Raw genomic sequence first — 23,604 nt, forward strand, 5'->3', positions numbered from 1 at the left:
GTGGTTGCAGGGGAAGGTGCCGGGAATGGAGGTTGAGTTGGTAGGGGCTGTGGACCTGATGAGGGAGTCCCGGAGGGAGTGGTCTTTCCGGAACGCTGATAGGGGAGGGGAGGGAAAGATATTCTTGGTGGTGGGGTCTGTTTGGAGGTGGCGCAAATGACGAAGGATGATACGATGTATCTGGAGGTTGTTGGGGTGGTAGGTGAGGACCAGTGGGGTTCTGTCCTGGTGACGATTGGAGAGACGGGGTTCAAGGGCAGAGGAGCGGGAAGTGGAAGAGATGCGGTGGAGAGCATCGTCAACCACATCTGAGGGGAAATTGCGGACTTTGAAGAAGGAGGCCATCTGGGTTGTTCGGTATTGGAATTGGTCCTCCCGGGAGCAGATGCGGCGGAGGCGAAGGAATTGGGAATATGGGATGGCGTTTTTACAGGGGGCAGGGTGGGAAGAGGTGTAATCTAGGTAGCTGTGGGAGTCGGTCGGTTTATAGTAATGTCCGTATTGAGTCGGTCGCCGAGAAATAGAGAGGTCTACGAAGGGGAGGGAGGAGTCTGAGACGGTCCAGGTAAATTTGAGATCGGGGTGGAAGGTGTTAGTAAAGTGGATGAACTGTTCAACCTCCTCGTGGGAGCACGAGGTAGTGGCGATACAGTCATCAATGTAGCGGAGGAAAAGATGGGGGGTGGTGCCAATGTAGCTGCGGAAGATGGACTATTCCACATGTCCGACGAAGAGGCAGGCGTAGCTCGGCCCCAGCTATGCCTGCTTCTTCGTCAGATATGTGGACTAGTCCATCTTCCACAGCTACACTGGCACCACCCCCCACCTTTTCCTCCGCTACATCGATGACTGTATCGGCGCTACCTCGTGTTCCCACGAGGAGGTTGAGCAGTTCATCCATTTTAGTAACTCCTTCCATCCCGACCTCAAATTTACCTGGACCGTCTCAGACTCCTCCCTCCCCTTCCTAGACCTTTCCATTTCTATCTCGGGCGACCGACTCAACACGGACATTCACTATTAACCGGCCGACTCCCACAGCTACCTAGATTACACCTCCTCTCACCCTGCCCACTGTAAAAACACCATCCCATATTCCCAATTCCTTCGCCTCTGCCGCATCTGCTCCCGGGAGGACCAATTCCAATACCGAACAGCCCAGATGGTCTCCTTCTTCAAAGACCGTAATTTCCCCTCAGACATGGTTGACGATGCTCTCTACCGCATCTCTTCCACTTCCCGCTCCTCCGCCCTTGAACCCCGCCCCTCCAATCGCCACCAGGACAGAACCCCACTGGTCCTCACCTACCACCCCACCAACCTCCAGATACATTGTATCATCCTTCGTCATTTCCGCCACCTCCAAACAGACCCCACCACCAAGGATACATTTCCCTCCCCTCCCCTATCAGCGTTCTGGAAAGACCACTCTCTCCACAACTCCCTCGTCAGGTTCACACCCCCCACCAACCCAACCTCCACTCCCAGCACTTTCCCCTGCAACGATAAGAAACGCAAAACTTGCGCCCACACCTTCCCCCCTCACTTCCCTCCAAGGCCCCAAGGGATCCTTCCATATCCCTCACAAATTCACCTGCACCTCCACGCACACCATTTACTGCATCTGATGTGGCCTCCTCTACATTTGGGAGATAGGCTGCCTACTTGCGAAACGTTTCAGAGAACACCTCTGGGACACCCGCACCAACCAACCCAACCGCCCTGTGGCTGAACACTTTAACTCCCCCTCCCACTCCGCCAAGGACATGCAGGTCCTTGGCCTCCTCCATCGCCAGACCATGGCAACACGACGCCTGGAGGAAGAGCGCCTCATCTTCCGCCTAGGAACCTTCCAACCACAAGGGATGAATGCAGATTTCTCCAGCTTCCTCATTTCCTCTCCCCCCACCTTATCTCAATCCCAACTCTCGGACTCAGCACCGTCTTCTTGACCTGCAATCATCTTCCCGACCTCTCCGCCCCCACCCCCTGTCCGGCCTATCACCCTTACCTTAACTTCCTTCCACCTATTGCATTCCCAATGCCCCTCCCCCAAATCCCTCCTCCCTACCTTTTATCTTAGCCTGCTTGGCACACCCTCCTCATTCCTGAAGAAGGGCTCATGTCCGAAACGTCGATTCTCCTGCTCCTTGGATGTTGCCTGACCTGCTGCGCTTTTCCAGCAACACATTTTTCAGCTCTGATCCTCAGCATCTGCAGTCCTCACTTTCTCCTAGCTGATTTGAGATCAGCCATGATTGTATCAAATGACAGAGCATGGTTGAGGGGCTGAATTGCCGATTCCAGCTTCAGGTTATTGTATTTTTATGCGTCCATTACTTCACGGGCACAACGAGAGATGGGCAATAAAGCCACGTTCTGAGAATGAAAAAGAATTAAGAACTGAAGAGAATTAACTTGTGCACTTAATCTGTAATTAAGTATGTAAATATTTGATAAAGTGTCCAAAAAATGAAATTTAAGGTTGTGTAATTTTAAGAACTATTTTTGTCATCTTGATTAAGGAAGAAAAAACAGTTTCGAAAAGCAAGCCAAATGACAAGACTTGTGACAATCAAGAAAAAGAAAAATATTCAGATATTTCTCACCAGACTTTGAACAGTACTGCAAACTCGGTAGCTTCAATAAGCAAATTAGATATTAATATTGTGCATGGAAGTGAAGGAAAGAACACTAATTCTGATGGTATCGTTGTGGCTGAACCTTTATCCAATTTAAAAGGCTGTCTTAATGAAGGAGCCAAAAGACCTGCCGGCTGTGCTCAGGCTGATTATACTGAACTACATAATGGTGTAATGCTGGAAGAAAAATCTGATAACCAAACCTTATCTGAATTCTCTGATGGAAAGAATGACACTATTGAACTGATTCAGCCTGCCTTTCGGGAAGAACAGTCATCTGAGATGCAGGTATGAAATTGCTACGTTTTAAAAATCCTGTAGCTTTTTACTTTGTCGATGAAATTGGAGGCAGAATTTAATGAGATCGGCAGAAATCTCTGTTAACATGATCTTCAGGATACCCAAGGAAATTAGGCCCTAATTGACAGCTGGCATCCTGCTGTGACGAATAAAGCTACATGGAACGTTAAATTCCTCCAGAAGAGCAGAAATCCCACCTTCAAGATTGACCAGTTGTTCCTCAATATCAACAGGATCTCAGGAGCAGTAGCCATTGTCAGTAATGCACTTCTGCCTTTACCTAGGTTCAGAAAGGTAACTAATGGTAGAATAGGGTTTACAGGGAAACAAAGAATGATTTGGTGAAAGGGCAGAGAGTGCCACTCATGGGAATCCAATGTCTGATGGCATATTCTTCAGTGAATAAGACTGGTTGGTCTCCTGGCATGACAAATGTCCATCCACCACTAGGTTATTACTAATGGTGGCAGGATGAGTCCTCTATGTGGGCATTAATTACTTATTTCAGAGTCTCAATTAGCATCTGGAGAGAAGGCTACCCCAAGCTTTCCCAACAAGGAAAGAGGCAGAAAAGAGACTGGGTCCTCACCCTACACTTTTCTGGCTGATCTAACAGCTCTCCCTTATCATGGAACTCAGTTCCAGATAGAAGGGCATTAAACTCCATCCTGTGTATGCAATTTTATCAATAAGCTTTATCCTTGAATATTCAGTTCTTTTTCTTTTGTTTCTACAAATCGTTGGGTTAACACATATGCTTAAGCAAAATCATAGATAAAGCAGCAAAGATTTACCAATAATTGTGGATCTGAAAGGTGTTGCAAGTAAAAGATCTTGCAAAATCTTTGCTGCAAATAGTTTGCTAGACATGATTCCGAGTCTATTGACTTTTCAGTTTAAAGAGAATTAATAAATTGAATGCACTACTATTCTTAAGAAGAGCCAAAATCTTAATGTTGGTGCTACTGCTTAGTTAGACACATTTTTAAGTTATCGCTGATAAATGCACCAGTCTCCATCAAAGATTCAGATGGCAATCTCAGTATGATTTCAGATAGATCTGATGGGACTGTCTGCATACTAAGAGATCAGTGTTTGTGATAAACAGCAGTATCTGGACATATAAGGTGCAATGACTATAGTGGGCTTTAATGTAAGGTCGGAAAGATTTAACAGGTATTTTTGTTGTGACAGGAGATTTTTGACTCCACAGAAAAATTGCTGCAACCATTTGTGCCAGTTAGAGTAACAGTAAGTATAATGTATTGTTTCTGATTAAAATATAATTTCAAATAAACATTTCATCCAATCGTATCAGCATTGTAATTGTAAGACCTTAATTTTTTTTGTTAATTACTTGCTGTCACGTAATTACTGAGCAGAGCATATTTCATCAATCGACAAGTCACAGCTATCTTGATCTATTTAAATGAAAGGTTGTGAATTGAAAAGACTTTGAAGCCACATTATGAAAAAGACGACTAAGGTGTTGAAAATCCATTGCTATGTGTTTTTAATAAGGTATAACAAATGAAAATCACTGTGGTGCTGGATTATTTGCAATATTGGGTTTAGAGAAACTTACAAAATTTCACCCATGAAAATTTCCCAAGGTGGTTGGCATCTATCGATTCGTGGAAGAGCAGTAGGGAAAGTTATCTGTGTATACTTAACAAACCGTAAGGATTTTCTTTAGAAATTCTAAAATGAATATTATGTAGTTTTTAAAAATCATTTAATTGGGTTTTACAGCTTTGATATATGGTTTTGTCATATCTAGATTGACACAGTTTTGTATTCTCCAGAATGAATTGGTAACCTTGCTAAATATGCAGTTCCTGAAGCTTTATTGGTAACTAAACATCTGAGGATAATATTTCTCAGTGTTTTTAATGCTCAAAATAGAACTTGGGGAAACGTACAGATTTATGAATATATATGAATATATAATAATTGCAATATATAATAAATGCATGGACATTGGAATGCCATATTCAACAATTCAATCAAATAATATCATCCACTGGTTTACTATACCATCCTATACTAACTGCATGTTGTTTCTTATGCTGATCCCTGCAAGAAATATTCTATTCTTCCTTTGGAGTTGTAAATGTATTAAGCTGCAGCAGACAAATTACCTAAACAAAAAAGACCCTTAGCATTTGTAAAAGTAGGTTAACATTTGAAGCAAGAATGCTTCTTCAGAAACTATCGGGAGAATTTAATGGTTTTTCCAATGAGCCTGGCCACTGCAGGAGAGCTGAGGGCAATACTGCCAGTGTTATTTCTCGAAGCAGCTTTGAATTAACACCCCAATTAGGAAGTGCTCTGCTTGCCATTTAATTTCCTGGCTTCACTGGTGGTAATTTTCTACCACACATTCCGCTGTTCAGCAGATGTCCCATCTATGAGAACAAATGTCCAAATGGAGGCTCACAACTCTTCTGTAGCAGGTCACTGCTGGTATGGCAGAAAAAGGATCACTGCTCTCATCCCCAGTTGGACATGAGTAGGGTGATATAACTGGGAACAGTCAAAGTAGTCTTGAAGAAGACGAGGAGGAAGTGAGGGCGGCAGAGTCGAGAGTGTGGTGCTGGAAAAGCACAGCAGGTCAGGCAGCATCTGAGGAGCAGGAGAATAGACGTTTCGGGCATAAGCCCTTCATCTGGAATGAAGAAGACAAGGCTGAATGCCATTATCAAGGGCAGGGAGGTGTCTTTCTGCTGGGGTAATTTTTGCCTCTGTTAGGAGTTTCCATTGGGCACAGATTCCATGAGTTTATAAGCATACATACATGGCATGCCCGATCCATTGCTGCTGCAATGTGTGATGGTGAAGTGAGTTCCATAAGTCATGCCCTCAGAGCTTCAATTAGCCTTGGAGTAGAAAGGCTGCCCACTCCATATTTAATGCAGGAGAGTTGGGAAAGTGATGGGGTCTCCACCAGATGCCTTCCTGCTCTCTTGAACAAACCTTCCACCTCCAGGCTCACTTGTCAGAGAGTCATAAAGATGCACAGCATGGAAACAGTCCATTCGGTCCAACCCCTCCATGCCAACCAGATATCCCAACCCAGTCTAGTCCCATTTGCCAGCAACCGGCCTATATCCCTCCAAACCCTTCCTATTCATATACCCATCCAAATGCTTCTTAAATGTTGCAATTGTACCAGCCTCCACCACTTCCTCTGGCAGCTCAGTCCATACACATACCACCCTCTGTGTGAAAAAGTTGCCCCGTGGGTCTGTTTATATCTTTCCCCTCTCACCCTAAACCTATGCCATCTAGTTCTGGACTCCCTGACCCCAGGGAAGAGACTTTGTCTACTTACCCTATCCAAGCCCCTCATAATTTTGTAAACCTCTATAATATCACTCCTCAGCCTCTGACACTCCAGGGAAAACAGCCCCAGCCTGTTCAGCCTCTCCCTATAGCTCAAATCCTCCAACCCTGGCAACATCCTTGTAAAGCTTTTCTGAACCCTTTCAAGTTTTACAACACCTTTCCGATAGGAAGGAGACCAGAATTGCACCCAGTATTCCAACAGTGACCTAACCAATGTCCTGTACAGCCACAACATGACCTCCCAACTCCTGTACTTAATACTCTGACCAATAAAGGAAAGCATACCAAACACCACCTTCACTATCCTATCTACCTGTGACTCCACTTTCAAGGAGGTATGAACCTGCACTCCAATTTCTCTTTGTTCAGCAACACTCCCTAGGACTTTACCATTAAGTGTATAAGTCCTGCTAAGATTTGCTTTCCCAAAATACAGCACCTCGCATTTATCTGAATTAAATTTCATCTGCCACTACTTGTGATAACAGCATTAAATTCTACCCTATGTTTGTAGATGTGGGCATCAGCCAACACAGGTTTATTGTGAAGTTCTGTACACTGAGCAGAAAAGCATGAACGATTTGATTTTAAGAGTGTTAACAGTCTATTTTAACAGACATATTTTGTATTAGAGCTACTTGGTGTTAGATATAACGAATTAACAGTATAATTTTGTACTCACTTTAGGATGACCCTTCAGAGAAGGTCACAAAACAACTTCTAAGGGATCCAGTGCCTTACCTGCCACATTGTTCTTCATCTGAGCCCTCAATCTCACGACAGTGTAGACAGAAGAACAATGAGCTAGCAAAGAAGACTGAAAAGGTAAATAGCTGAATATACGTACTGTTATGATTCTAGCTAATGGTAATATTGGACACGTCAAACTCCAGAGTGAAACTTATCTTGACAGATAATTTATTTGATTTTTGCAGGTGGTCACTATGGTGTTAGTCATTGAAACATATGCACAAGAGGCACTGTTGTTCTTTAATGTCAGAAAATTTGTTTATTTCACAAAAGATATAAAAGACAGTTAGAAAGATCTTAACCACAAACAGCAAAAAACAAAATTCCATTCTGTGTCCCAATACTATCCTTTTACAGCTACTCAATTTAAGAGGAATTTTACTCTTATCTAAACTGTTCAAGTTTTTTCTTAGCTTATTCTTTCCAGTTTATTTTCCTTGGATAATTGACATAGTTTTTAGTCTCGTTCATAGTATGCTGGCATGAATCTTTCACAGTTCTGGTAGCCTAAACTATTGTCAATTTTAACGATTTGAAGATTTCCATACAAGGTCTTCTGGATTAGACAAACTCAAACACATTAGCTAGAATGACTGATTTCTGTGAACTAAAAGTTTGATTCTTCTAGTAAGAGAGACTGTTCCCCATCTGTACTGAACTCCTGATTCTTCTGAACTGAACTCAAAAGCTAAAACTAATAGCTTTCAGATCTATTGTAAATTCAGCAGGTTAAATGTTCCATCGATTTAACACCACTAGGGTTTACTTTCATTTAATTGTTTTCCTAAAGCTATTCTGACGTCTGGAGCAGGTAGGACCTGAATCTGGGCCTCCTGGTTCAGGGGTAGGGCCACTACTGCTGCACCACAAACACTACTAGGATTCTGCTAGGCACTTGACTGCAGTCAGCTGCTTACTTGGAATTGATGCACTTAAATCACTGCTCCAATAATATTTCTGATCCATTTGAAGTCAGAACTTATATAGAACTGACCCACGTTCATCTGCCTCTTCGTTGAAGTTTCAAATCCCAAAATACAGTATGTAGACTTATTGTTATGATATATTTAACAAAAAAGCTAATATGCTTTCTTCGACACTATGATAAATAATGTTACGTTCCAATTTTCTTTGGAGCACAAATGAATTAGTGTTCCCTGTTGTTAGTGAAGCTCATTATTCTCCAACTGCTTATATGCCAGACCTGGTTCCTACATTTCAGGGTTGTCCAATCTTTTTTGTTTGACAGAGTGAGCAACATTTCATCTTTTCTCTCACTCTGGGGACCAGTGAGCAAATTTCGAAGAGATGAGGTTTACTAGCCCAGTAAAATAAATTTTAAAATATCCAAAGCATTAAGTTGTCCATATAATAAAAATGGAGAAAGTGAGGACTGCAGATGCTGGAGATAAGAGCTGAAAAATGTGTTGCTGGAAAAACGCAGCAGGTCAGGCAGCATCCAAGGAGCAGGAGAATCGACGTTTCGGGCATAAGCCCTTCTTCAGGAATACTAAAATAAATCCTATAATAAAAATAACCATTAAAATGTGCAAAACAGCAGAGCTAACTAATAAAACCCTTTTTTACCTCTTTGGCTAAAAGCAGAGCTAGACAGAGAAAGAAATCTAGACCATAAGCCATGTTGACTATCACTAATCAGTCCTTGCCTTTCCAAATACATGTACATCCTGTCCCTCAGGATTCCCTCCAACAACTTGCCCACCACTGATGTCAGGCTCACTGGTCTATAGTTCCCTGGCTTGTCCTTCCCACCTTTCTTAAACAGTGGCATCACGTTAGCCAACCTCCAGTCTTCCGGAGCCTGTAACTATCGCTGATAGAAATATCTCAGCCTCTGTCTCACAAACTTGATTGAGTTTTTTGAGGAAGTAATAAAGAGGATTGGTGAGGGCAGAGCAATAGATGTGATCCATATGGACTTCAGTAAGGCGTTCGACAACGTTCCCCATGGGAGACTGGTTAGCAAAGTTAGATCTCACGGAATGCAGGGAGAACTAGTCATTTGGATACAGAACTGGCTCAAAAATAGAAGACAAGAGGGTGGTGGTGAAGGGTTGTTTTTCAGACTGGAGGCCTGTGACCAGTGGAGTGCCGCAAGGATCAGTGCAGGGTCCTCTACTTTTTGTCATTTACATAAATGATTTGGATGTGAACATAAGAGGTACAGTTAGTAAGTTTGCAGATGATACCAAAATTGGAGGTGTAGTGGACAGCGAAGAAGGTTACCTCAGATTACAACAGAATCTTGACCAGCTGCGCCAATGAGCTGAGAAGTGGCAGATAGAGTTTAATTCAGATAAATGTGAGCTGCTGCATTTTGGGAAAGCAAATCTTAGCAGGACTTATACACTTAAAGTCCAAGGGAATGTTGCTGAACAAGGAGACCTTGGAGTGCAGGTTAAGAGCTCCTTGAAAGTGGAGTCGCACGTGCATAAGATAGTGAAGAAGGTGTTTGGTATGCTTTCTTTTATTGGTCAGAGTATTGAGTACAGGAGTTGGGAGGTCACGTTGCGGCTGTACAGGACATTGGTTAGTCCACTGTTGGAATATTGCATGCAATTCTGGTATCCTTCCTATCGGAAAGATGTTGTGAAACCTGAAAGGGTTGAGAAAAGATTTACAAGGATGTTGCCAGGGTTGGAGGATTTGAGCTACAGGGAGAGGCAGAACAGGCTGGGGCTGTTTTCCCTGGAACGTCTGAGGCTGAGGGGTGACCTTTATAGAGGTTTACAAAATCATGAGGGGCATGGATAGGATAAATAGACAATGTCTTTTCCCTGGGTCGGGGAGTCCAGAACTAGAAGATTTAGGGTGAGAGGGGAAAGATATAAAAGCGACCTAAGGGGCAACTTTTTCACACAGAGAGTGGTACATGTATGGAATGAGCTGCGAGAGGAAGTGGTGGAGGCTGGTACAATTGCAACATTTAAAAGGCATTTGGATGGGTATATGAATAGAAAGGGTTTGGAGGGATATGGGCCAGGTGCTGTCTGGTGGGACTAGTTTGGGTCGGGATATCTGGTCAGCATGGAGGAGTTGGACCAAAGGGTCTGCTTCCATGCTGTACATCTCTATGACTCTATAAGTTCCAATCGCCAAGGAAAAGCTTGGGAACCAGAGGTGAGCTAAAGAGTTTATTAAGTATCACTCACCGTGATCTCTCTCTGGTGGACACATCCCAAGTTGGCCTCAGCTGATGTAAGTGGGGGTTGATAATAGCTTGCCCTTAGCCTGGGATTTCTTCTACTCTCTACTTTGTGGATTTTATTTTATAAACTAGTATCGCCTTCCATTCAGTTTGTAGGATTAACAAAATGCAGAGAGTAGGAATAAATCTGTCATTCTCACATTGTCAGGCTGATTAGTGTGATATTGAAAGGGTCAATATTTAGGTCCCGACTGTTCACCACATAGATCAATGACTTCGATATGGGGACCAAATATAATATGTTGAAGTTCTGAGAAAGGGTCACCGAGCCTCAAATGTTAACTTTTATTTCGCTTCACAGATGCTGCCAGACATGCTGAGCTTTTCCAGCAACTCCTGTTTTTGCTTCTGATTTACAACATCCACAGTTCCTTCAGTTTTTGTGTGTCTAAATTTGATACAAAACTAAGTAGGAAAGTGAGTTATGAGGAAGATGCAAAATGTTTCAGGAAGATTTGGACAGGCTTAGTGATTGGGCAGGAACATGACAGATGGAATATAATGTGTAAAAATATGAGGTTATCAACATTAGTAGGAAAACTAGGTGTGCAGAGTATTTCTTAAGCAGTGAGAGGCTGAAAGATGTGAATGTGCAAAGGGACTTGATTGATGTCCTTGTTAATAAGTCACTGAAGGCCAACATACAGATTGAACAATCTATTAAGAGGGCGAGTCAAATGTTAGCCTTTATTGCAAGAGAATTTGAGTACAGGGATAATGAAGTCTTGTTTCAACTGTATAGGAGCTTGGTTAAACTGCATCTGGAGTACTTGCTTTCGTCTCCTTATCCCAGGAAAGATATTATCACAGACAGAGTGCAACAAAGGTTCACCAGGCTTGTTAACTGGACTATCCTATGAAGAGATTGGGCAAACTGGGCCTGTATTCTACATAGTTTTGAAGAATAAGATGTGATCCTATTGAAACCTAAAAGATACTTAGGATGGCAAATACAGTTAAGGTATTTCCCCTGGCTGGTGATCTAGAACCAGGGAATGCCATTTAGGACTGAAATGAGAAATATATTTTACTCAGAGGAGGGTGAATCTTTGGACTTCTTTACCTAAGAGGGCTTTGGAAGCTCAGTCTTTGAGTATGTTTAAAGTTTATAGATTTCTGATTATCGGTGGTGCAAATGGTCACGGAGATAATATGTGTAAAAGCCATTGACATTCTTGATCATATTAAATGGCAGACGAGACTCAACAAGCTGAATGGCCTACAACTGTTCCGCAGTTCCTACTCACTCACTCATCCAGTCGGCCACCTACCCAGCTTGTCACTTGTTCACTCACCCACTCAGGATCCCAGTCATTCTCCAATCTAATCAACCTCTGCCCCAGCCACTCATTCACCCACCCACTCCTCTCCATGTCCATGCTAGTCACGCATACAATCAGCAAGGTTTAATGATTAATGTTGCTGAGTTTACTAGTAAGTCCATCAGAACTAAATTTGGGAGGGGGGACAGCCCCTGACTTGAGAATCTTCTTTCAATGTCTCTAGTTACAGCTGCTTTCAGTCTTCCAGCTATGCTTAAAGTACCTATATAGATTAGATTAGATTACTTAGATTAGATTGCTTACAGTGTGGAAACAGGCCCTTCAGCCCAACAAGTCCACACCGACTTAAAACAAGATTTGGCAAGTAGAAATTAATCTGTCTTCACGGCACAGTATAATCTTTGTTCCATGTTGGTTATCTGCATGTTACCTGTTGCATAAGCCTGCAATGTACAGTATCAAGGGGAATCAGGAATAGGCAGAAAGCTCTGGCCCAGCCAGCATTTATCACGTCCCATGAAAGAATTAAAAATTCCCTTACCCACCATCATCTCATTTCTAGAATCCACACAGTGGTTTGAACAGGTGGAGGTGATTTTTATCATTTTAAATAATGGTTTTAAATCTTCAGGTGAAAGCATCAGCTCCTAGACAATTACCTGCTCTACCACATGATGAGCCGAATGTTTACATAAAGAAACTGCAGAATAATCCCGATAAAATTGTTACATCAATAGCCAACTCAAAGAATAATGAAATTGGAGCCTCGCAGGTTTGTATGTTGATGATTATCTTCTAATATATTGAGAGCTTTATCATCATTTTCACAAAGACTCATTACTCTTTGCATTGTGCTATATCTCACTTAGGCTAATTCGATTATTCTTGGGTGCATGGCATTAAGATTAACTTTATGAGGAGTGCAGCAGTCAGGAGGGTAGGAAAAATTCATCTTGCCTAGAGTAGGACCACATGTGACTTTGACTCTCTGTTACCATTAACTATCAGGAGTCCCAAAGCATGTCTAGTCATTGTTTGCATACAATATATTAATGTTACATAATCATTGATGGAGGATTTCTACTTGACACTTATTTTGGATTGAGCATCACCAACCACTCCTATATGTAAACTTGTTGCACTCTAAGGGTGGATTTTTTTGGGAGAGCATATAACCCACTATCCCACTATTGTACTGAGAAAACTTGCTATATCGCCCAGCAGCTAGCTCATTAAGAGCTAATTGGCTAGTTTCTCAGCAAGTTGCAGGTCTTGACACTGGTTCCTGGGTTGTCCGAAGCTGCCAGCCAATCAGGCAGGAGCTTGCGATCCTCAAATTTGCCAGTCAAATCCTACTCTACAGAGGATCCAGCATTATCAAGGCATGTGCTTCTTGTAATCATCTTTGGGGGTGGGGAGTCTGATGAAAGAGCAAGGGAGTCATGCCACCATGACTCTTGCCCCATTACCCCACACCTGTTCCCCGATTACCCTCCAGACCCACCAAGAACGCAGATGATTGGAGAGGTCCTAGGGAGTGTTGCTGAACAAAGAGACCTTGGAGCGCAGGTTCATAGCTCCTTTAAAGTGGAGTCGCAGGTAAGTAGGATAGTGAAGAAGGCATTGGTATGTTTTCCTTTAACAGTCAGAGTATTGAGTACAGGAGTTGGGATGTCATGTTGCAGCTGTACAGGACATTGGTTAGACCACTGTTAGAATGTGTGTGCAGTTCTGGTCTCCTTCCTATCGGAAATATGTTGTGAAACTTGAAAGGGTTCAGAAAAGATTTACAAGAATGTTGCCAGGGTTGAAGGATTTGAGCTATAGGGAGAGGCTGAACAGGCTGGGGCTGTTTTCCCTGGAGTGTCAAAGTCCAAGGGGTGATCTTATCGAAGTTTACAAAATTGAGGGGCATGGATAGGATAAATAGACAAAGTCGTTTCACTGGGATGAGGGAGTCCAGAACTAGAGGGCATAGGTTTAGGTGAGAGAGAAAAAATATGAGAGAGACCTAAGAGGCAAATTTTTCATGCAGAGAGTGGCACGTGTATGGAATGAGCTGCCAGAGGAAATGGTGGAGGCTTGTACAGTTGCAACATTTCAAAGGCATTTGGGTGGGCATATGAATAGGAAGGGTTTGGAGGGACATGGGCCAGATGCTGGCAGATGGGACTAGATTGGGTTGGGATGTCTAGTCAGCATGGGCGGGTTGGACAGAAGGGTCTGTTTCCGTGCTATATACCTCTATGACTCTATAACTGGCATGTTAAAGCCCTTAAGTGACCAATAATTGGCTATTTAAGGGCCTAAATAGTTGCTGGTCAAAAGGGCCGGCCTTTCTCTTTACCCTTCTCACCCGTTTCTCTTGCAAGCAGCAGAATCAGTGTTTCATAAAACTATGGATTGAGCTTTAAATTGCCAAACTGATTTACTAAACCGTAAAATAAAAATAAAATGGTTTGGATGCTGCAAATACTCTGCAGACTGTTTATGACCTTTAAGACTCCTCATTGAATTCAGTGATTTCAGATCATGATCCCTTATTCCACTAATTTGCTCCAGTTTTGATAACAGGTCATCAACCTGAAACATTGATTCAGGGATTCCAATGATTAAATACTTGTTTCAGCAGTGTAGACTGGAATTTCACATTGGGAACATGCAGAATTCCTGATTCAACTGATTCTGAAGAAATTGCACAGGAAGTTGAAAATTTCAATGTACAGCACTCTTGAACTCTTAAAAAAGCCCCTTAAAATTGAAGAATTTCAAGGGTTTCCACTCACTTAAGCTTAATGATTACTCAGGTAAAGTTATAGCATTAAAATTCTACTCCAGCCTCCGGGCAAAGATTAATCTGAACCAACTGATTTCCTTCGATCTCAACTACAAATGCTCTCCCCTACGTAAATCAAGACTGGACATCCATAAGTGCTGTAGACCATCAGTAGCAGCAGCAGATTGTGACATTCTTTGTGACTGTGACAAAGATAAACCATCCTTTTCACTATTCTTGACTTAGTCACATCCTTTGGCGTGGTTGACCACAGCATCCTCCTCTCCGCTGACGCATCCAGTTAGATGGACTATGCTTGACTGGTTTTATTCTTAGCTATTAAACTGTAGCCAGACTAAATCTTGCACTGATTTCTCTTCCCACTTCTGCACTGTTGTCTGTAGTGTCCCACTCTCATTCTTGTCTTTGTTACTTGTAGACTTGATTATTCCAGTGCACTCTAATAGGCCCTAAACTCTGAAATTATCTTTCTACTTCTTTCCACTTGTCTATGTCACTTCTTTCCTTTAATACTCTCCTTCTAGCCTCCATCTTTGATTAAACGTTTGTTCATTTGACATAATACCTCATGTGGCTGGATTAATTTTTAAAATGCTCCTGTTAAATATCTTGGGACATCCAATGGACAAGTGAACAAAGTAGTAATGGCACTCTATAGAATTAAATAGAATTAAAATTTCACTCTAAAATTGTTTTGTTTTGCTATAGGATCGTCCATTATCCGCCAGAGAACGAAGGAGATTAAAACAATCTAAGGAAAACTTCCCTCATTCAGGTATCCACTGAATGGTTTATTTTCTCTCTTGGAGGTATTGACTCTTTACTACAGATGTCACAACCCTCATGATATTAGCTCATCTAACAGTTATTCAAGTTTAAACCTTTACAGTAATTGTTGATAGTCCAACCCTGACCTTAATTGAGGTCATAGGTGAATCGCTGCACAATTTCTGATTTTTGGTTTTCATGGTCAAGGATTCCAGAGGGCAACTTCAGAACTCCTGCCTCTGCATGAATTGAGGATTAACTCCAGGACAACCAAACTGAAAACTTGAGCTAGTCAGTGGAAAAGAATCCTAAGTAGCCACAGTATATGACTCTTTCTCTACTTTCTCCATTGTAGGTGTCTGATCTGAAAAACTGGTATAAAGGTTTTCCACCTGGATTGACATTATAAGATTTCTACTAGTACCAGCCCATGTCCTTTTTCAAAGATGTCATATTTGACTCAAACGTTGAATCTGGAGAAATAAACGTTGAATCTGGAGATGTTGCCAGAGCTGCTGGGTTTCTCCAGCTCTTTCAATTTTTATTTCAGATTTCCAGCATTAGCAGTGCTTAATTTTATTGCTTAATCCATTCTGGTGTCTGGATAGCAACATTCCAAGTATGCTTCTACGGTTGAGTCGCCTTCCCCCACTTTTATGAACAGGAAGGGTTTAGAGGGATATGAGTCAAATGATGGCAAATGGAGCTAGGTCAGATTGGGATGTCTGGTCAAGTGTGGACGAGTTGGACCAAAGGATCTGTTTCCATAATGTATGAATCTATGATTCTATGAATTCTGGTTGTAAAATTACACTAATTCCAATTGTTTACATTTGCTCAACAGTTTTCACTTCAAGAAGGAGTTCACATTGTGGAGCTTTAGAAGCAAACTCTTACACAGAGAACCAAAAGGTGAAAGTCAGCCAATCCTTATCAGATATCACCACCTATCATGGAAAGGTGATGTTATGATCATTAGAATTTATTGTATTCTGTGCCATTTACATTACAGTAAGTCATATTAAGTAAAACCTTTTGCACATGAGTGCATGATCTCCTCCTGGAAAACATTGAAGAAAATAATTTTTTGTTAAGTATTATGACAAACAGATTTTTAATTAGTAAGGGACTCGAAGATTATAGAGGAAAGACAGAAAACATTGAGGCCTATAAGTTCAGCCATGATCTCATTGATTGGCAGAACAGAGTTGACAGGTTGAATGGCCTCCTTCTGTTCCTATGTCATATGGTCTTATGAATTTAAAATTTAATTGCTTTCCGTCGTTCTGGGAATTTGGAGCCTTCTCTGTCTCTGCTGGTTAAACTTTAAAATAGTTTTTTCTGTTTATTTTATAGTTATTCATAACATGTTATGCTGGGGATTTTTTTTAAAAATAGCAAGTTTTAATAAAAAATTTCTGTAACAAACAACATTTGGAATATTATTTAAATCATTTAAGGTCTTTACAATGCAGTCTCTTTTTAATTGCAAGTTAGTTGATTCTTGTATATATCTTGTATATGAGCACACACTCTCATTTTTATATAAAAACAAATTGTTGTAGTATTCAATCCCCTAAATGGTGATCAAAAATTCTACAATGCTATGTTTAAACAAAATAGTTCTTTACTCCTCTAAACATTAGCTGTGGTAGCACATTTTCTATTATGTAGTGTAACTGAATAACCTGCAATTCATAGCAAGAACTACCATGAGAGATTGAATCTGTACGAAACTCTTCCATCTATTGTGTATCGGTTATTTTCTGGTGCCCCAGATTTTAATACATGCAGATAACATTAATTCAACACGAAATCACAACTGAATGAATGCAAAATCATTAAGCAATTTGGGATGAAAAGTACCAATTAAGGTGAACCAAGCAACTATAATAGAAACCAATCAAAAGTGGTGCACACAATAAGATGCAGTGACCTGAACATTCACATAAGTGAAGGGGCAGCCAGGAATGTCTTTCGGAATTTTCTTTTGGAATAATCTTTAAACCATCATCTATTCCTCGCTCTGGGAAACAGATAATATTTTCAAGGTCTAAAAGTTTTGATATTAAAATTTTGTGCCCTAATACTGTGACAGTATAAATGAGATATTGTAAAATCTGAATTGATATATGCTTATCCTCATGTTTAAAAGTGAGGCTGTTCAGTACTTCAGTATTTTCGGTAGAAATCTGAATGGCTGTAAATAAGTATTATTTGGTGATTTTTCATTTTAGATAAATAATTGTAACGATGTGGTGAAAAAAATCCTAAATAATTGTAGTATTTTTGAAAATAACAACATTGTTCACGCAGTTCTTCCTCCATCGTTTGAGGAAGTCTTTGGACACAAATTTAACTCTTGTTTCTGTCTGGACAGATGCTGAGTTTCTCCAGCATTTTCTGTTTTTATTTCAGATATCCAGCAGCCACTGTATTTGCTTTTACTTCCTACTTAGTAGTCACTGTACAATCTCAAGTTTTAAAAGTTACACCCTTTTCAAAACAAAATACTGAAGCAAATTGTACTGTAAGCAACATTTTGTTGCAGATTTTGAATTAATTTATTAATTGTTTTATTTTTATTTTAACAGGTCGTGAGTGAGTCATCCCTTCACCTTTCAGATGATGATGAATATTGCTCTTCAACCAGCTCAACTGATAAATCAGAGGGGGATTGCAAAGAAGGGTAAATACTTAAACTTTTTGTTATATGGTGATATTCCCAGTTTGGGAATCAAGGAAACCACACTTATATCCTAAAGATAGACTTGGTTAAACATTGTTTTGAGTTTCCTTCACCAGTAATAGCGGACAATGGTTAATCCATTTAGAAACAGTGAAGTGAGTCAGTATATCATTAAAAACAAAATATTGCAGATGCTGGAAATCTGAAATTAAAGCAGAAGGTGCTGGAGGAACACAACAGGTTTGGCAGCATCCATGGAGAAAGAAGCAGTGTCAGTGTTCCAAGTGCAATAGTACTGATCTGGACTGATGAAGAGTCATATCAGACTTGAAATTTGGACTCTCTTTTTCTCTCTATGGAGGCTGCAAGATCTGAGTTTCTCCAGCACTTTCTGTTTGTTTGTTTGTGTGTTTGAGTGTCAACTTTTACCAATAATGCATTGATGATTCATTAGTATAATGATTAGTATCATAGGATTGACATTGTCACACAATTTTAATCATGATACAATTTTAAAAGAATTGTGCAAAGTAGACAAAATGTCTGCATTCTAAAGGCAATTGATGCAATTTCAATGATGGAAACAACCAGGGCAGCTTCAACCTATTAAGTTTTGATGAAAGAAAAGAGTCTGGAGTTAATTAATCTTGAGTGACTGAGATTACGCAGAAAAGAGCCTCCCCAACAAAGGCATGGACACCGAAATTTAACAGGGCTTCCAGTGTGTCAGTAAGCCTTTAGCAAATTAAGGAAAACTGGGCCAGTAACTCATTTCTGAGACAAATCTAATGGTTTACTAGCCAACAATGATCTCTGCATAATATGTAGTTTGGAAACTTGGGACAATGTACAGAAGTACCACCTAATCATGTCTTCACGAAACCTTGAAAAGTGAGTGACAAGAAAGGTAGTCTAACAGCTCCATTATCTCCCAAGCCAACACTGAGGTGCTAAAAACTTAAAATTCAGCTGAGCAGATCATGTGATTCGTATCTCCAGTACTTGTATGGGCAAGTGTCCTACTCCGAATTCATTGCATGAGACTCCCTGCTTTAGTGATGTCGTCAAAGCATCTTTGAAGAGGTAAGACATCAACGAAAGTAGAGTTCTGTTTAGGAGAGCACTGAACACAGCAAGAGGCAAACATTTTAAACATTGGAGAGAACACACAAACCAAGTAACACGTGGTAAAGTCTGCAGATCATGCATTGAACTTACTTATGATCTCCGAACCCATCAAATCAGAGTGAAAGTATGTCTTCCTCTATCTGAAAGAACTGCCTAAGAAAGACGACCACTTTCCCATCCAGTATGTATAATCAACAAACCTGGAGGCATATCATTAGTCCCTTTAACTAATATAGATTGTTAAAAGCTGAGGCCTCAGTGCTGATACTTGTGCGCATGACTTGTAACAGCTTAAAACATTTAGCCATGTTTTCTCTCCCATTGCCAATTTCAGTCAGGTTTCTTGAATGTGTAAAAATCTCAGTGATTTTCATAAAATTGCACACTGCTGTTTTCTAAACTTTTGCTATTTATTTTCTAGTAAATCTGATTCCAATGAAATGCATGATCTGGTAAAATTGATGACGCAGACATTAAGCATGGATTCAAAAGATATGTGTAGAGAAAATCTAATGCCTGCTCCAAAACCAGAATTCCGATTACAGCGGAGGTATAGAGATACCCTGATTCTTCACGGGAAAGCTAAGGAAGATCTGGAGGATTTTTGCTTCAATGATTTTCCAACTGGTGTGTAACAGTCAGAAATGTTATCACATGTTTAAAGTATTGTTTATTCTATAAATGAATTGATTGAATCATTCACTTAAAATTTAGCTTTTTCCAGTTGAAGCAGCTGAGACATAAATAAAATTAGAAGTTAGCCTAAGTTTAACATTGCTGTAATATATTTCAGCTTGCCACCTTCTCAAGGGTAACTGGGGATAAGCAATAAATGTTGGCCTAGCCAGAAAAGCCGACACTCATGAATGAATTAAAACACAATGCACTATTAAGCCATTTCCTGTTCCTTATTTTGTTTAGAAGTTTTATCTGTACCAGAGAAGATCAAAAGAACAATTCAGGCTCTAAGAACAGATGTTGTAAAAGGACTAGGAGTAAAACTTTTGGAAAAAGTATATAACATTATGGAAGATGCTGATGAAAGGAGGAGAGAGGTAGGCTCCTTAATCTTCTTTGTTCATTTAATCTTCTGAGGAGTTCTTAATTTGCCTTCAGGTTCAGTAGCTGGTTACTTAACACTGATCTGATTTATGTAACCATTTCAGGAATGCCTGCAGGAGCACATGGGTGAAGAATTATATCAGAATTACAGTATGAAGGTCCAACAACTAAAGTTCTTTGAAGATCATTCAAACTTTTGACTCCATGGTGTTGAAAATTACTTAACAAGTTTGTTCGATTTAAAAAGTGCCTTTTTATGGGCATTGATCAGTTGCAATATGTGTCCATCACACCTGGAAAACTCAGTTGTCTAAATGCAAGCAGACTTAACTTGGATTTTTTTTTTAAACTTTTGCACCATGCAATGGACAACATAGAAACGAGACAAAGGATCATGAAGCATTGGACTCAATTGGTTCACCGACTCATGGTTCACCGAGCCATGTTGTTTTCGGTTTGTGAATTAAAATGGCTTTTGTATCATATCTTCACATCGTCAGCTTACTGTGTTGTGAAATACTGGATGATCAGTTGAATATGTATTACAGTTTTGTTGACATACTGTTGATATTTTCTATCAGAGTTATTTCGCATATAGATAAGTACAGTCCATCACAGAATTTACTACAGGTATGTCATCAACATGCTTAAATGATCCAAATATGTTGTAAAATGCTAAGTTCACTCCTAGCTCAATTTGAAACCTTTGCAGTTAGTTAATTCATAACCACAAATACTTTGTTTTTACAATTTGCCCAAACACCACAGGATATACCTTAAGGGAACATTTTACAAGAAACTCCATAGGAGCAGTCCTGGTTTTTCGGCAGTTATCCGCTGAGTGGCAAGTTACCTGTTTTTTTTTGTCCTATAATTTTCTAAGTTTCTGCTGCAAGACAGTTTCAGCTGACTGTTACCTCACAGTTGTCAGTACTTGGTAGCTTTAGAAAATGAACAGCCAAAATGTCCAAAAATAAAATACACATTCATTTTCATAATTAACTGCCAATTCTAGATTACGTTCTTTTTCTAATCCAAAGGGCCAAAGCCACTTTAGTGCTTTTTGACACCATCCAACTGAGATGAAGTATCCAACATTGACTAGATTAAATCTTGTACACTTCTTATCAATATTATTCCAGGTGGCCAAGTGGTACTTGGATTAGTAATGCACAGGTCCAGGTTAATGTGCTGAGGACATTCAAATCTCACAGCAGCACCTGGTGGAACTTAATTAATGAACCTAAAATATAATGCTTCTTATTAGTGGTGACCATGAAACCTACCTGGTTTTCTAATGCTTTTTAAGGAACTGAATCTGCTGTCCTTACCTGATCTAGACTAAGTATGACCCTGGATTTAGCACAATGAGGTTAAATCTTTAATACCTTCTGAAATGGCCTAGTAAGCCATTTAGTTCATGGGTAATTAGAACCTGAGACCAAATGCTGACCTTAACAGTAACACCCACATTCCACAAAAGAATAAAAATGCCATGCTAAACAATATATTTTCACAATGTACAAGTTAGCATTCTAACAAGAGTATAATTTTAAGTTCTATGCGTATAATTTTAAGTTCTATGCGCAAACAAAAGCAGAATATCTTGTGTATCTGAAAAAGTTGATCGTCTGAATAAATGAAAATTATACACTACGGATTCATGAATTTAGAAAAAAATGATGTGGGCAGAAAAAGAAGGCATGAGAATATAAATATGCATTTCAGTGCAAATATTAGCCAAATCAGACTTGTACTTGCAATGAGGAGGGAAACAAGTCAGAGTCATAGAGTCACAGAGCTGAACAGCATGGAAACAGAAGTGAGTAGAAGTTCATAAGCATTTTCCATATGCAGGATTTACTTAGTGTAAGGATATGTTCTATTCTTTCATCCTGGCTTGTGCTTGAAGTAATTTCCCATAATAATAGTTTCGCCTCTAACCAGACCAATATTATACCTAGAAAGATCATGTGATCTGTGTACATTCTGTATTGAAGCACCGCTTTCAAACATAACTGAAAATATCTACATTTTCAATTAGGTTTGTTGTATTTATTTTTAACTGTACTTTGTAGGATTTGTGAACTTACAAAGTTGTATTACAATATTTGTTATAAAAATAAAAATGATGTATAGTTTCAAAAGTAAACTATGTCACAATTTCACCTGAGTTTCCTATGTTTAGATTAGATTAGATTAGATTAGATTAGATTACTTACAGTGTGGAAACAGGCCCTTCGGCCCAACAAGTCCACACCGCCCCGCCGAAGCGTAACCCACCCATACCCCTACATCTACATTTACTCCTTACCTAACACTATGGGCAATTTAGCATGGCCAGTTCACCTGGCCTGCACATCTTTGGACTGTGGGAGGAAACCGGAGCACCCGGAGGAAACCCACGCAGACACGGGGAGAACGTGCAAACTCCACACAGTCAGTCGCCTGAGGCGGGAATAGAACCCGGGTCTCAGGCGCTGTGAGGCAGCAGTGCTAACCACTGTGCCACCGTGCCGCCCACACCACTGTGCCACCGTGCCGCCCACGGTGTTATGACAATGCATACCTCTGAAGTTATTTATCTAATTGATTTATTTTACTGTTACAGTTCAGTCACTTAGAAACAGAATAATGTACCTTTCAAACATAGAACTCCCAACTAGAAAAGATTGGGTTCATGTGACAATTTTACCTAACTTCACCCTCTGCCTGTAAATTTGCCTCTCCCACAGATGTTAAGAGTTTGAAAAAAAAAGTTGGAAAATATTTTTCAACATAGGTCGCATAAAGTGTCAGTATCTGTTCATGTTCAAACAGGATACGTTTATTATTCCATTTTCAAATTTTATTGAAGTTATATAACTTTTGTTTCTCATCGTAATTGTATAATATTTATTTGGAACACTGACATATCAATTTTATACAGTAACAATTCTTACAGCTCCCACTGATTACATTGTTTAATGTCAGTTGTTAATTTGAATTTAGTTGAACTGAATCTAATGAATTCAGTTAAATTAAGTAAGTTTGTACAAGTGATTTTTCTTTATTGTTTATAACAAGTTTTTGTACTTGAATCCTTTAAATGTAAGTATTTGACAATTTAAGTGGTATTTGCTATGAGCAATAAAGTATACTTTATTTTAATTTTTATTATGTTCAGTCAGAATGTATGAATAAAAGGTAAGTAAAGAGCATTTTGCAATTTTTTTAGTTATTTATAATATTTTAAAGACTTATATAACTCTTAAATTATACCAAACAATTACACTAATTCATCATTCAGGTTTGAAGACTGTACCAGTCATTCTATAAGTTAAATGCAAAGTTTAATATGGTATGGTATAGTATTGATGTACTTTGTGCCATATTTTAAAATCAATCTTTAGTAAAAATCATAAATTATTTTTTGTAATAATATGATGCTAATTGCTTAATCATACTTATCAATACAATAATCCTATATAAACAAACACCACAGAAAGTCATTTGGTCCATTGAGTTTGAGTTGGTTTCCTGGAAAAGCAATGAAGTTAATTCTATTTCCCCACCTTTTCCCCATAGCTAAGCAAAATGTTTTGCTTTCAACTATTTCTTTTTGCAAA

The 23,604-nt window shown here is 39.8% G+C and overlaps 1 protein-coding gene across 5 annotated transcripts in view; it reads left to right on the forward strand.

Moving 5' to 3' along the window:
- The window catches only part of nek4 (NIMA-related kinase 4), a 61,697-nt gene extending 38,666 nt beyond the window's left edge, over positions 1–23,031 (forward strand). For 3 of the 5 annotated variants that reach the window (XM_072582062.1, XM_072582061.1, XM_072582066.1), the window contains 10 exons: positions 2,526–2,930; positions 4,137–4,193; positions 6,978–7,115; positions 12,184–12,324; positions 15,058–15,124; positions 15,962–16,077; positions 17,712–17,806; positions 19,356–19,561; positions 19,856–19,989; positions 20,101–23,031. In XM_072582062.1, coding sequence (XP_072438163.1) covers positions 2,526–2,930; positions 4,137–4,193; positions 6,978–7,115; positions 12,184–12,324; positions 15,058–15,124; positions 15,962–16,077; positions 17,712–17,806; positions 19,356–19,561; positions 19,856–19,989; positions 20,101–20,196 — 1,455 coding nt within the window. In that variant the 3' untranslated portion in view covers positions 20,197–23,031. The remainder of the gene's footprint in view (positions 1–2,525; positions 2,931–4,136; positions 4,194–6,977; positions 7,116–12,183; positions 12,325–15,057; positions 15,125–15,961; positions 16,078–17,711; positions 17,807–19,355; positions 19,562–19,855; positions 19,990–20,100) is intronic. The other 2 variants (XM_072582063.1, XM_072582065.1) reach the window with 2 other exon arrangements.
- Positions 23,032–23,604: the final 573 nt, after the last annotated feature.

Source organism: Chiloscyllium punctatum, chromosome 12 (genome assembly GCF_047496795.1).
Source record: "Chiloscyllium punctatum isolate Juve2018m chromosome 12, sChiPun1.3, whole genome shotgun sequence".
Lineage (NCBI taxonomy): Eukaryota > Metazoa > Chordata > Chondrichthyes > Orectolobiformes > Hemiscylliidae > Chiloscyllium > Chiloscyllium punctatum.